Source organism: Stigmatopora nigra, chromosome 4 (genome assembly GCF_051989575.1).
Source record: "Stigmatopora nigra isolate UIUO_SnigA chromosome 4, RoL_Snig_1.1, whole genome shotgun sequence".
Taxonomy (NCBI): domain Eukaryota; kingdom Metazoa; phylum Chordata; class Actinopteri; order Syngnathiformes; family Syngnathidae; genus Stigmatopora; species Stigmatopora nigra.
This window is the reverse complement of record NC_135511.1, coordinates 15,619,803-15,635,277: the sequence shown is the minus strand read 5'-3', so window position 1 is coordinate 15,635,277 and position 15,475 is coordinate 15,619,803. Positions and strand designations below refer to the sequence as shown.

At 41.1% G+C, this 15,475-nt stretch overlaps 2 protein-coding genes across 3 annotated transcripts in view; one reads left to right on the top strand and one right to left on the bottom strand.

The window, feature by feature from the left end:
* Positions 1-529: 529 nt before the first annotated feature.
* LOC144196093 (leucine-rich repeat transmembrane neuronal protein 4-like) lies at positions 530-3,508 on the bottom strand. The gene is made up of 2 exons (XM_077716086.1): positions 3,124-3,508; positions 530-2,891 (listed from the first exon to the last, which is right to left on the bottom strand). Exons 1-2 carry the CDS (start codon positions 3,125-3,127, stop codon positions 1,339-1,341), a joined length of 1,557 nt encoding a protein of 518 aa, XP_077572212.1. The 5' UTR covers positions 3,128-3,508; the 3' UTR covers positions 530-1,338.
* A 7,260-nt stretch (positions 3,509-10,768) lies between these two features.
* The window catches only part of LOC144195859 (leucine-rich repeat transmembrane neuronal protein 4), a 48,020-nt gene continuing 43,313 nt past the window's right edge, over positions 10,769-15,475 (top strand). The window contains exons 1-3 of one of the 2 annotated variants that reach the window (XM_077715712.1): positions 10,769-10,889; positions 11,203-11,891; positions 12,801-14,383. In XM_077715712.1, coding sequence (XP_077571838.1) covers positions 11,861-11,891; positions 12,801-14,383 — 1,614 coding nt within the window. In that variant the 5' untranslated portion in view covers positions 10,769-10,889; positions 11,203-11,860. Of the gene's footprint in view, positions 10,890-11,202; positions 11,892-12,800; positions 14,433-15,475 lie in introns of both variants that reach the window. The other variant, XM_077715713.1, reaches the window with a different exon arrangement.

Genomic DNA, 15,475 nt, shown 5'->3' with positions numbered 1-15,475 from the left:
CAAATGGCAAAAAGAAAAAAAGAAAAAAACAAAGACTGATTTTTTTTTCCTTTCCTTCGGAATCGGTATTGTGCTAATTACTGTCATTTTGCGCAACGACGTTTGTTAGCGCTTTTTACGAACAATGTCCAATCAATACACTGTTTCTCATAAAGGACAAAATGTTATGATCAATGGCACAACGTCATGATCTTCAATGGTGGTAATAGATTTAAGGGTCTTTTAACTATGTACTTGTATTGATATATATATTTTTAACAGATTTTAACAGATACTGATTTGACCATATAAGGGATGCCTTTTTTTAAATTGGAAAGTCACTTTGGGTCAGTTTTAAAAATGTTTATGGTAATAATATGTGAGCATTCAACCAAAACCAGATATTTGGCCCATAAAAAGAAAACAATTGTTTTTATGGGCTTTTCAAAACTGCCAAATTTTTTGAAGTTTTCTCACAATAAATGACGCTAACTTCAATTTTAAGGGAAATCAATGAAAGGAATTTCCCCCAAAATTGATTAAACATGTGCTTTAGCAACCATTTTGAATTCAAATTCTTTATTCTTATCAATGATGTTAAACTATTGCCATTTCATAGGCTGTTTACAAAGTGGGAGGGGCTAAAAATGAGCAAATTTTTGGTCATTATTATTATTATTATTATTTTTTTTTAAACCTGATCCCTCAAACCTGGTAATACTTCTCAAATACCCAACAATATCCAAAAACCTTCAAGTGAATGTTTCTGAAGTACGAGTTTATTCATATTTTGGGAACTATCCCAAACATTTGGATTTGATCTAATATACACACACACACACATTGCATCTACAGGCTGCCATATTTCTTTTCAACATGTGTGAGAACGAAGCATCTGTTTTCAGCAAAATGGCTTACATTTTATTTTTTTGAAACTAGTAAGACAATAGAGTAAAATAGTATTAAAACTGACATTTTTTTAGTTCTTTTCAATCTAGATAACCAACTCCTTCATTTAGGTTTCCCAACTTACACATTCCATGACATCACAAATACCCCGAAAACTTTGTATTTACATAGTATACAATAAACACCAGGTAAACAGGCAAGTAAAAAATGGCTTTTTTTGTGTGTTTTGACCCTTTTAGTTCAACCAACCAACTAACAGATCCACCGATTGACTTCACCGGATCGTGGTCCCTTCGCAGATGGCGTCATGCACAGGTAAAATGGCGTCTTAGTCACCACAATAACGAGCCCCCGGGATACCTCCAGCTCCGCTCTTGTCGCTGAACGCTGTTTATTATAAAAATCACAACGCGCAGTGTAAGATTTGTCCCCGTTAGCTTTAGCCGACGTCTACACTTCGCATTCGATGGATCCGGAAATGGTGCATGTGCAAGGCCTGGCCTCATTGGCCAATGAATCCATAGTTTCTGAGTTAGAATGGTAGCTCAGATAGTACTCTTGCAATTGCGAGTTTAAGTCCTGTTCTTGTTTACGGGCTTTTTTCCGCCGCTTGTGTTTGGCTGAGCGCTGTTGCAGTTGTCTGGCCGCGTTGGGGTAATGACGCCATGACACGTAAATGACCAGAAGGATTAGCGAGACGGCTAAGAACAGGGCTACTGTGCCTGCGATGATTTTGTGGAAAACCATGTGTTCTGGTGGCGTTTCTGGGTAGGATGATGTTGGGGATTCGGTGGAGCTCAGATTGAGTCCGTAGGTTTTATCGGATAAGACGGAGGACGGCGTAGGGGATGGTGGTTGGTCCGAATCCGGCTGAGAAGAGGGCTCGGCTGAAGGGTTGTAGGTGGATATGGCGGCGTCGGGTTTAGCCCACCCGTCCCCGCAGGTGGAATAATTCCCCACAATGTCCAGAACCCGCTCTCCCTGTACGGATTTGGGGCCACTGCATATCATGCTGATGTCTTTGGCATCCCGCAAGGTTCTGAGCCACGCCACCAGGGGGCAGATAGCAGGCCGGCAGTCCCAAGCGTTCCCGGCTAGGCCCACGGAGTTCAGCGAAGTCCACGCCGCCACGGCTTCCGCCGGCACGTTCCGAAGTTTGTTGGATTCCAGGTTGAGCGTTTGCAAATTGGGCATAGAGCGGAAAACCAGAGGGTCCAAGGTCTGGATCTCGTTCCCGGAGAGGTCTAGCTTCTGCATTTTAGCCCAGGTCCAGGCTTCGCCTTGGCTTACGGCGCGGATTCGGTTCCACTGTAGATAAAGCGTCTCCAAACCGGTGAGCCGGGGGAAAATATAGAAATTAATCCTGGAGAATTGATTGTGCTCCAAGTGGAGCTCCTTTAAACGGAAGAGTCCCAAAAACGTGGTCCGGCTGAGACTCCGAAGTCGGTTATAACCCAAATCCAGGAACTCCAGACTACGGCATTCCAGGAAGGTTCGCACTACGATTTGGCGCAACCCATTGGATCGCAGGTGGAGATTCTGGAGCTTGCGCAGACCCAATAAGTGACCCGGTTGGAGGACCCGGATCTTATTGTAGGATAAGTCCAGATTGCGAAGATTGGGTACGGCGCCGAAAGTATTGTTGTCCAGGTGGGCGATCTGGTTAGAGCTGATGATGAGTTCCTTAAGCCTCCTCACACCATGGAAGGCCAGCAAATCCACACCCCCAATGGCATTGTGGTCCAGGTAGAGCCAGACTAGCTGATTGAGATGCGCAAACTGGTAGGGCATCAGCAGGAGTAGTTGGTTATAGCGCAAAGACAGACCTTGGCATCCAGCCGTGATGTTTTCGGGGACGTCTCGAAAAATGCCTGATTCGCAGTAGACCAGTTTGCCTTCGCAACGACAACTGGCCGGGCAGGTTTTCTCGCCCTCGCTGAGTAGAAGCCAGACGGCCGCCTGGACTAGAACGAAGGAAAACCTCCAGCCTGACATCGCAGAACCTGTTAGAGGGAGATGGAAGTCCAGCAATCAGAATACCAATCGCCTTTAAATCAGTAAAAAACATAACTTGGTTATCTGTTCAAGTCTTAAGGGAGAAAAACCCTTGTGAAGATTTAAGGACATGATTGACATGAACTATTCGGAAGGACGATGTTGTTAAATGCCGGATGGCGTAAAAGTGGAATAGAAATAGAATTATTGGAAATATGTTAAAGGAAGAAGTGGACTCACCCATGTTTTCGGAGGGACGGAGAAATGCTGTGAGATATGTAACTGACGAGCATATTAGTCTGCGCACAGATGTGGAAGAAAAAAAACGCAGCTCAAGCAGTGTCGGACGCAATGGAAGAAAGCGCCACCTGTGTCTTCTTCACCGGAAAGGAGGAGGACTGAGAAAAAGCCACACAGCAGGAACTTTTAATCCAGAAGGAACCAAAAAAAAGGGGACCCAGAGGGACCAAAAAAGGGATGCCTCGGATGGAGAGAGTGCGCTTGGCGCTTGGATGCTGCTTTTATGAGCGTCCATGTGCAGCAGCACCAGCGGGATGTGGAGGAACGGCGGAGGGATGTGAAAACATCTCCCACTCTTTCCGAAATGAAATGAAACGAAACTCTCTCTCCTTCTCTCTCGCTTTTGCTCTAATGTTTCTTGTCCTGTTTCCAAGTCAAGTGCGCATCATATTTGAGCTATCCCAGGGGCGGGACTTAGACTGACTCCAGAGAGGAAGGCAAAAAAAAATGATGGGGGTGTGCAGTGTCATGTTAGTATTGTGGAAGTGCTACAAATTTAGGGGTAGACTACCCTGTTGGGTAGTTAAGGATGTTGGTTGGTGGGCTGCTTTAATGTCAACTTGGTTTTAAGTGGGCTGGACTGTTTTAGATATGATATTTAGATTTTTTTATTTTTATAAATGGATTAAAAGAACTGGATTAAAAGCCCTGAATATTCAGTTTTTTTTATAGATGTAAAACAATGTTTATTTTAGCTTTTTTTGTATATTTTTAGGTTTTACAAAATGATTTTTGAACTAAAAACACAGAAAAAATGGATTAAAAAAATACAATTGTTGATTTAAAAAGGGGAAAATCAGGGTGTATAATTATATCATAATATTTAGATTTTTCTTTTGTATAAATGTATTATTTTTAGATTTTACAAAATGATTTTTGAACTAAAAACACAGAAAAAAATGGATTAAAAAATACAATTGTTGATTTAAAAAGGGGAAAATCAGGGTGTATAATTATATCATAATATTTTGATTTTTCTTTTATATAAATGTATTATTTTTAGATTTTACAAAATGATTTTTGAACTAAAAAAACAGAAAAAAATGGATTAAAAAAATACAATTGTTGATTTAAAAAGGGGAAAATCAGGGGATATAATTATATCATAATATTTAGATTTGTCTTTAATATAAATGGATTGAAATAACTGAATTAAAAGCCTTAAATGTTTAGTTTTTTATAGATTTAAAACAATGTTTATTTTACCTTTTTTTTAAATATATTTTTAGATTTTACCAAATGATTTTTGAACTAAAAACACTGAAAAAAATACAATTATTGATTCAAAAGGGGGAAAATCAGGAAATATTATATACATCTATATCTATTATTTTAATTTGATCCTAAAACAGAAAGTCTTGACTCATAATTTTCTTTCCCGGGCCGCACAAAATGATGCGGTGGGCCAGATTTGGCCCCCGACCCACCACTTTAACACCTGTGATCTACATCTAGAAATATTATAAAATATGCTGTATTTTTTGGAAGATTTGGATGATGGTCTGGTGGGGTAGAGGGCATATTTTGGGGGGCCAATACTTATTGCCCCTGGGCCTTGTTTGCATTTGTTCCGCCACTGAACCAACTAATCAAAAATGTCAAATGTTAATTTCTCCATATTTTGTAGGGAAGGTTCCAAAATGGCAACGATGTTCCAAATCCGATTTAAACTGGGTAAGGTGATTACGTTCTTTTTGTTCTTCAAATTTGAGCAAATTCAAGATGTTTTTGTGCACGTTTTCATCTGCTAATGTTAGCTTCTTCTTTCCATTTATGCACCTGAACGATTAAAACATGTTTTTGTGTTCTAGTTATTCACTCTAATACATTATTATATCATTTTTCTCTCGTTTGTTTGTATTTCTCGAGCCTTTCATTTGAAAGTGGGGCACTTTGATCACTTTGAAGGCTTTAATTGAGCATTTTTTGAGGACCGGAGAGAATTTACATATAACATAGTGTTCTATTTACGAGAAATACAAGTTAGAAAACAAGCAATTAATTTCATAAGTAGAGGTAATTTTGTATTGGAAATAAACAAGAAGTGAAAGGCCAGTGACAGCATTTGTAATGACAGGTTTTTTTTTAATGACAGCAACCAAATAATAATAATAATGCCTCTGCAATCCATCGAAAAAGCAACTGCAAATAGGCATCAGACGGCCGTTCCATTATGTGTACTTAAAGCCCGTGCGTTGGAAGAAAAGGTCATTTTTCTGGTGGCGAAAAATGAAAGATGGAATTATAATGTGTTGGAGAGATACATTTTTTTTTGGTCATTCTGATGGGCCTACAGAACAACATTGTGTTTTGTACTTTGTTTTATATATTTATTGTTTTTTGAAACCTAAAATTTACTTTTCTTGTTATTGTATAGTCGCGGATTGAAATAACCTTTACGTTCAAATACCGCCAAATGTAAAATGTTGAATTTAGTCACCATTAAAAGGCTTTACAAACATCATCGTCATATCAATTCCGTTAATGAACTTCTCTTCGATTATCGATGTTGCTGCGCAGGCTGGTCGTTATTATGGTGAGAGTGTCAAAATGTCTCTCCTGCCGTACCGCCATGTTTTTTTCCCGAAGACTTGGGAACACTGGGAAGGGAGTCAAATTGAGAGGCAATTTGTGCTAATCTCATGTTTATTTTTTTTCAGACTTGGCTTATTTTGCTTGAAGCTTCAGTAGGGGATGATGGCATCAATTCAAAAGGCACAAGTAAGTAAGACTTTTTTGTTTTGTGGGGTAACAGTGACACCTTGTGTGTGTGTGTATGTACGTGTATGTATGTGCATGAATGTGTGTGCATGAATGTGTGTATATGTATGTGTATGTATGTGTATGTATGTGTATGTATGTGTATGTATGTGTATGTATGTGTATGTATGTGTATGTATGTGTATGTATGTGTATGTATGTGTATGTATGCATGTATGTGTATGTACGTGTATGTATGTGTATGTATGTGTATGTATGTTTATGTATGTATGGGTATGTATGCATGTATGTGTATGTACGTGTATGTGTGTGTATGTATGTGTGTGGAAGTGTATTTATGTATGTGTATGTGTGCATGTTTGTATGTGTATATGTATGTGTATGTATTTGTGTATATGTGTATATATATATAGATGTATGTATGTTTGTATGTGTATGTATTTGTGTATATGTGTGTATATGTATATGTATGTGTATGTATTTGTGTATATGTGTATATGTATGTGTTTATGTGTATGTATTTGTGTATGTGTATATGTGTATATGTGTATATGTGTATATGTGTATATATATAGATGTGTGTATGTTTGTATGTGTATATGTATGTGTATGTATTTGTGTATATGTGTATATGTATACATGTATGTATGTGTTTGTATGTGTATGTATGTGTGTGAATGTGTATGTATGTGTGTATGTACGTGTATGTGTGTGTGTGTGTATATGTGTATGTATGTATGTATGTGTTCGTATGTATGTGTGTGAATGTGTATGTATGTGTGTATGTACGTGTATTATTGTATGGGTATATATGTATGTGTGAATATGTATGTATGTGTGTGTATTTGTATGTGTGTATGTGCTCAAATGCTGCTTAAAGCTGATCCAGAAATTCTCCATAGTGAGTGGGAACAAATCCGTACCACCCACTACACTTGTATATTATTTTTGTTTTGTTTATTTACAACACCAATGAATATTCCTAATCGCGTATTAAAATTAGAAATCCCATTCCACCTTATTAATGTGAAGAGTTCATTCCCAGTGAACCTGACATGACAGTAAGAAATCCAAGTAGTATCTCTATATTATATATATATATTTTTTTTCTTTTTCTTCTCGGTAGTGATACACCATTGCGTCAAATTACATTTTGGAGCAGTCCTTGGTGAAAAAAGCTCAGTGGGAGTCAATCTCAGATCAATCTGGCGCCCATCTTTGATGTGGCGAGAAGGTGCTCCTTTGTTAGAAGGGCACTTGGGATACCGTACTTTCATTTTTTTTTCTTCCCTATTCCATCAATGGCATCTCATCTTTTGTGCCAAAACATCCCAAATTAAGCCAGTGCGTGCACATCAGAGACGGACGGCTGCGGGGAATTTAGTATGCAATCATCTTCAGAGAGGTGATAACCGCTATCTACAACTGCCAATACACAGAAGGTTGTGAGAGAAAGGGAGAAAGAGAAGTAGAAATGTAGCACACACATCACAAATTCTTTGATATGTCGCACAATTAACCTGTTGCAACCCCATTAAGTGAGATCAGGAGGTGAGTTCACCTTTGCTAAATGATGTTAATGTAGATCGTCCCAATGTCACGCAAGAGGGGGAGAAGGGGGTCTGTTGGAAAAGTTCGTTTTAGATGTGGTTGTGTTTACGGGTTTTGATTCGGTTGGCCGTGGCTTGCTGGTGAAAATGGTAAAAAAAATGATTTTTGGTTTGCTTGGTACTTGGAGAAAAGGTTTAAAAGAGGTCATGTGACTTGAAGTAAGAGATTACTAGAATTTAATTGTGGTTTTAGTGTGATGGGGAACAGGAATGAGTGAAATTTTGAAAGAAAACTTGTTTTTATTTTTTTATGGATTCAGATTAAAAATGCTATTTTTGTAGAATTTGTTTTTAGTGAAATTGTTGTTGATTTTGGGGTACTTAGAGGTTAGAATTCAACTCTAATTTTAGTGTGAAGGGGAAACAAGAATGAGTGAAATTTTGAAAGAAAACTTGATCTTTTTTTGTTTTATTTTATTTTTTTAAATGTATTTTTAAATTGAAAATGAAATTTCTTGGAGAATTTGTTTTTAGTGAAGTTGATGTTGATTTTGGGGTACTTCTCGGTTAGTTCTTGTTGATTTAGGGCTCATTTAATATGAATTAAATGAATACTGAAATAGGAAGTCAATGTCCCCAAAAAATTGATAGGGCACTTTTTTTCTCCCTTTTTAATCTAAAAAAAAAGGCACACTGTATATTATAAGGCGCACTGTCTATTTTGGAAAAAAAATTAAGACTTTCAAGTGCGCCTTAAAATACGGTAATTGCTATTGACTTTTGGGTATGAAGCACTCACTACTTTACAGTCACCTCTAGAGCCAGCCATTGTTGATGTTTTGGATTTGTTTGGTATAAAATCTTGCAGTGGGGGAGGAGCTATATGATGGAAGATGTTGTAAACTAAGATGGCATCTTCATATTTAACAGTATTGTTTCAGTTCAGGCGTTTTAGTTTTTTTAATATCCGACAGTGGTGGTTTTTCGTTTTCTGTTTTTTTCCATATATAAGGCGCACTGTCTATTTTGGAGAAAATTTAAGACTTTCAAGTACGCCTTATAGTCATGAAAATACGGTAAGTTAGAAGTTGATCAGACAATTTCATTCCAGTTGAAATCAGCCAAAGTCGAAAAGAAGCAAAAGTAACATTTTTGTCATTTTATCGCCGTCAAGGGATCGAGCAGCAGATGTTGAGGTGCGACTCTCAAATGGTTACCGTCTGCTAGTGCATTTTCAAAGTGTAATTTAGCAGATAATTAGTTCATATATTTAGAAATGAGGTTGATGGTAAATAAGAGTTGCTTCTCCCGGGTTTGAAATCTTGTCTTTGCTCTAATTATTCCAATATTGATGTATAGCGAGCGTTATGCGTCCTGTTTCTTTGGGAGTCATTATTCTGTCGAAAAAAGAAAGAAAAAAAAAGCGGGTTTCGGTCACTCACAGACGCTGCTTAAACTTTCATGGGAATCAATTTGCTGGCCCACTTCTTTGAAAATTTGGACGCCACGGCAACAGCATTGGCGGGGGTGTGCAGACTTTTGACAAAATTCAAAGGACAACATTTGAAATGGGGCCCAGCTTTTGAAAGATCGGTTTGTTCAAAAAAATAAAATAAATAAAAAAAATATATATATACATACTATACACATATACACGTATACAAATATATACTTTTACACATATACACATACACATATATACACATATATACTTCTACACATGCACATGTACGTATATACGGTACTTGGATGCCGGATGTTTGGTCCCCTGGACGTTTGGTCGCCTGGACGTTTGGTCACCCGCACGTTTGGTCGCCCGGACGTTTGGTCGCCCGGACGTTTGGTCGCCTGGACGTTTGGTCGCCCGGACGTTTGGTCGCCCGGACGTTTGGTCGCCCGGACGTTTGGTTGCCCGGACGTTTGGTCATCCGGACGTTTGGTCGCCCGGACGTTTGGTCGCCGTACGTTTGGTCCCTGGTCTTTGCATTCATGTTCTGTTCCGTTTATTTTCACAATTGTCATGAGGGGTGCTGAAGCCAATCCCAGCCATCAGGCTGGAGAAACCCTGAATTAGTGGCCAGCCAATCACAGGTCACCGGAATAAATATTTCACATACATACCTAGAGGCATTTTTTTTTTTTAAAAACACCACAGTGGGATCAAACCCTCGACCCCAGAACTGAGCCAAACGCAATAACCACTCATACACCATGCCGCTCATTTTGTAAAATGTTTAATAAGAATTATTTGGAAAAATTCCTTCCCCTTTTGCAAGTCAAAGCGAGCTAGCGACCAATAAAATCCCGTTGAAAGAAGCCAGTCAGTAGTAATGGTGTGGACGACCTTTAGTCACAAAGTCCACTCAGTCTTAAAACGTGCGTTTGGAATATGAATTTTTAATCATGTCTGTTATTCTCCTCTGCCCCAGGCGTCGGCGCGTAATTAGGAATAGTGCCGACTTCCAAGCACACACTCATTTGGGAGTCTTTCTGCAGAGAGGAGGACACACTTCTCGGAATGTCCCGGTGAGATACGACGCCCTCTGGAGGCCACATGTGAGTATTAACACGTTTGAAAAACATCATAATCCACGAATGAACTCTCACTTCAGTAACTTTCACTTAACTGGGAAGGGCCGATGAACGTTTTGATGAAATTTTGACCTTTTATGAATCAAATAAATGATTATATCTGTAACATTTGGTATTATTTAAACAATTAAATGATCAAGAAACAATATTTATACCACACTTTGAAAATAAATACAATTTTGGGTCGTTTTTTTCAAATATCTTATTGCTCAAACTTCCTAAAAAATGGAAATAACAAGAAAATAGTGCTGAAATTAGTGTTTTTGTGTCATTTTATCATGTGTGTTAGTATTTTTTTTTTCAGCTTTCACATCCACTTCAATAATACACCTGGCAATGGAAATGAAATCATTGATCACTTTTATTTTTGTTTGGACTGACGGCAAAACAGGCCCAGTTTGCGCGAGAATGTTCATTAATGTTCATTAAGGGCAATTTTGTTTGTCGTTAAGTCTGGAAGCAGAGGGAGCCATTAGGAGTGATGACTTTGACCCCAACTCAAATCCCCCATAATGAGGCATTCATTGCAACCTTTCTTTATGCATGATCAATTTTCATTGTCACCAGGTAACAAAATATGGCAGAGGAAGAAAAAAAAGGGGGGGTCTTGTTTTTCCTCCCTCTGATGTTTGTGTATTTGTATGCAAAAAATGTTGCTTATGAACTATGACACCATCCATCTTTGTATCCTTATTTATTATCCATGTTCCACAAACCATTTTCCCCAGGTGATTCCCAAAGGTTTTCCTATAGTCCACCTAAAGAGACTTGATGATGTTTCCCACCATATCCTGGATCATTTCATCTTTCATATTTCATCTCATCAAATATGCAATATCCTATGTAAGAATTTAATATAAAGAATACAATCTAAAAAGGATTGCCTGCCAAAATATTTTTCTGAACCTATGATATATGACTTTTTATACTACTTTACATGTCGCTCTTTTAACATTATTTTTATTAACCAAATTACTACTTACTTAATTAATACCACTTAGATCAGATTGGACGTCCATGACCGTCAATGGTAGTGAAAGAGATTGAGACCAATAAAATGTTCATTTCCCAGTTAAACCAGAGTGGACGTCCATGACCGTCAATGGCAGTGAACAAGATTGAGACCAATAAAATGTTAATTCCCCATTTAAACCAGATTTGACGTCCATATCCGTCAATGGCAGCGAATGACCAGAACAACAAGCTCAAGCAAGCGGCTGGACAGCGATGCATTTGGGCTGTCATGCAAAACCCGAGCAGTAGGGGGCACTGTCGTGCCGGCAAAGCTCCGTGATTGGTCTCCGCGGGGACCTCCACCGACCGACAGCAAATTCCTGTTGCTACTCAACTGATTGGTTCTCGATGACACACACGGTCATCCATCGCTCGGCTTCTCGGTGATCAGCGCCAGGCTTTCGTTCCCCGATCATTGGCTTCAAGTTGCCCGTCTCAGAGCGCACTTTTCCCGGGTTGCCATCTCCCTCACCACCCGCTCAAGCCGTTTTTTTTTTTGGCTTCCACGCCATCTAATTAAGGCAGATTCAACAATTGGCCGCCGGATGTGGAAGCGTTTTCCTCCCCCTCCCTCCGAGGCTTTGGCGTTTGCCAAGGGCTCTGCAAGGTGGCCGTGGCGAGCGGGCGACGATCCCGTGAGCTTTTGCCTTTTTGGACGTTAAAACGTGGGAAAGTCGACGCCGACTTTTGCTGGAGGAACGGGGCCGGAGATCGCGGGGTTGTGGGGCCGCGCTCTTGTACTCTTTGGCCGGCTTGTTGGAACATGTGGAGCCGGGACGCATGCAACAGAAAGCTGTAACATGATGAGGAGCCCACACCGAGCAAGTATGGGTATGTGACATGCTACTTGCTACTATTTCTTTTTAAATCGAAGTACAGTAAGAATGTTTATTTAGAAGTTGATCTCAGGGGATGGATGTTGATGTTTGCCCCTCGTCAAGCATTTGACGAATTGCCTGATGCGTTTTGTGATGGCGTAAAAGGAATGTGGGTGGCCATGGATGGAGATCCAAACAATTGCATTCGGAATCGTCGAATTTGAATCTAAAGGATGAAAATGCTATTTTTTTTAGGCATTTTACATGTGCAAGTGTTTATTTATTTATTATATTTTGTTGAAAAACTTAGATTTTTGGATGTGTTGACATTTTGGGGAGAAAAGTCTGCAATATGGACACACTCAGTCATTACATAAATATAGCTAATCTTTTTTTAATTTATTTTTTAAATACAAATACACCAATGTAGCCCTTTAAAAAATATTCCCTATTTTTTTAAAGTTTATAATATAAATAGATCAGTTTTTATTCCTTTATAAGCCATTTAGAAAATTAAAGACAGTAATAAAAACCCAATATTTGTTTTTTAATGTATTTTTTCTGCTTATTTTAAAAACCAAAGATCAACAAACAAGCAAATATAGAGTAATACATGACCTCATCGCCTGCCATTCCGAGACAAAACCTCTAATTCATTTAAAATGGGAGGACTGGTTTAGTTCTGAATGCCTACTAGAATTGCAATCCATCATTTGCTGCCAATCAAAATCTAATTTGAAGTCTGGCACTAGCAATGGCAGCCAATGAGTTAAAAGATTGCCTTTTAAAGGGTTAATGCATTTCTCATTGGTGCACATTTTCATGCGCTTTCTCCTTAATCGGCCTCTGTTTCTGTGTAAATGCGTGGGTGTGTTTGTGAACGTGTGTTTGTGAACGTGTGTGTGTGTGCTTGCTCTTGCAGGACTTCCTGTGCTTTGCAGATGGCTGGTATTCATGGCGGCGTTGCCCGCCTGTCTGCTGGCCGCTCCGAACCCCCCTCGCGAGCGCCCGTGCCCGGCGAGCTGCAGATGCGACGGCAAAATCATCTACTGCGAATCCAGCGCCTTCCGCGACGTCCCCGGCAACGTTTCGGCGGGGACGCAAGGCCTGTCTTTGCGTTACAACAGTCTGATGAGCTTGAGGGCCTACCAGTTCGCCGGCTTGGGTCAACTAGTCTGGCTGTACCTAGACCACAACTACATCGGCTCAGTGGATGGGCGGGCCTTCCACGGCATCCGTCGATTGAAAGAACTCATTCTCAGTTCTAATAAGATCACCCTCCTCCAGAATGACACTTTCCATGACATCCCCAACTTGCGAAACCTGGACTTGTCCTACAACAAGTTGCAGACGCTGCGGGCTAACCAATTTGCGGGGTTGCGTAAACTACTGAGTTTGCATCTAAGGTCCAATTCCTTAAAAACACTGCCCATGCGGGTCTTCTTGGATTGTCGTAACCTGGAATTCCTGGATGTGGGCTACAATAGGCTACGTAGCCTGACCCGGAACGCCTTTGCTGGACTCTTCAAGTTGGTAGAACTGCATCTGGAACACAACCAGTTCTCCAAGGTCAACTTTGCTCATTTCCCCCGCTTGAGCAATCTCCGGGCGCTCTACCTGCAATGGAACCGCATCAAATCACTGACTCAGGGCCTCACCTGGATGTGGACCTCACTTCAAAAACTGGACCTATCCGGTAATGAGCTCCAGACCCTAGACCCGGGAACCTTCCGCTGCCTACCCAATTTACAGACCCTCAATCTGGACTCCAACAAACTCAACAACGTCTCTCAGGAGACGGTAGAGACATGGATCTCCCTCACTACCGTCAGCCTGGCTGGGAACCTATGGCACTGCAATCCCAACATCTGCCCCTTGGCGGACTGGCTGGAGGCCTTTAAGGGGAACAAGGAGTCCACCATGATCTGTACAGGCCCCAAAGAGGCCCAAGGAGAGAAAGTCAGCGACGTGGTGGAGACGTATAACATTTGCACGGTGACTCCAAGCCCCGTAACCTCCACCCGGGCGCCCTTAACCTCCATCTTTCGAACGGAGCTCCTCCCACTACCCACCCGGCCCGGACCCAACCAAAAGGGGGCGGCGGAAACGGACGCCAAAACCGAGACGGACGCAAAGACTGAAACGGTTCCCACCCCTCCGTCCCCCGGGTCTCCCGCCGCCGCCGTTCCGCCGCCACCCGACTCCGAGTACGTTTCCTTCCACAAAATCGTGGCGGGCAGTGCGGCCCTCTTCCTATCCGTGGCCATGATCCTGTTGGTCACCTACGTGTCGTGGAAGCGCTACCCCGGCAGCATCAAGCGTCTCCAGCAAGACTCGGCGGCCAAAAAGCGGCAGAAAAAGGCTCGGGAAGGCGAGCGCTCCTTTAATTCGCCGCTGCAAGAATATTACGTGGACTACAAGCCGTCAAACTCGGAGACAATGGATGTGCTGGTTAATGGGACAGGACCTTACACTTACACCATCTCGGGCTCCAGGGAATGCGAGGTATGACCGTTGCCCTCCAAAAATCCATTTCCACTGCGAGGCATGAGAGGTAAATTTTCGTACAAACAACATCCCCCACCCCACCCCTCTCTGTTATCCCCCTATGCCCCTCCCCCTTTCCTCCCGCCCTTGTCTGTTTTGGAAGAAGGAAGTAAAAGGTCAGTGCACTGTGATTTGCTCTCCCTAATGTTTAATGTCGTACCGAGGACTTCTTGTAATGCCGTTTGATTGAAATGAATGGTGGGGTACTCGGATGTTTGGTCGCACGGATGTTTGGTCGCCCTGGATGTTTGGTCGCCCGGACGTTTGGTCGCCCGGACGTTTTGGTCGCCCGGACGTTTTGGTCGACCGGACGTTTTGGTCGCCCGGACGTTTTGGTCGCCCGGACGTTTTGGTCGGCCGGACGTTTTGGTCGCCCGGACGTTTTGGTCGCCCGGACGTTTGGTCGCCCGGATGTTTGGTCGCCCGGACGTTTGGTCGCCCTGGATGTTTGGTCGCCCGGACGTTTGGTCGCCCGGACGTTTTGGTCGCCCGGACGTTTTGGTCGACCGGACGTTTTGGTCGCCCGGACGTTTTGGTCGCCCGGACGTTTTGGTCGGCCGGACGTTTTGGTCGCCCGGACGTTTGGTCGCCCGGATGTTTGGTCGCCCGGACGTTTGGTCGCCCGGATGTTTTGTCGCCGGTGAAATGGTAGTTTCACAATTATAATAATTATTCGTAATTATATTCATGAGTTTAATTTCTAAGTACTGTTAAATATCAAAGTACTGTTAAATATTAAAGTACTGTTTAATATCTAAGTACTGTTTAATATCTAAGTACTGTTTAATATCTAAGTACGGTTTAATATCTAAGTACTGTTCAATATCTAAGTACTGTTTAATAGCTAAGTACTGTTTAATAGCTAAGTACTGTTTAATATCTAAGTACTGTTTGATATCTAAGTACTGTTGAAAACAGTAGATATTTTGATATTAAACTCTCATGAATATAATTTTGAGAGCTGGTTTCAACAATACTTCGATATTAAACAGTACTTAGATATTAAACAGTACTTAGATATTGAACTTCTCTCTTAAATATTAAACTCTC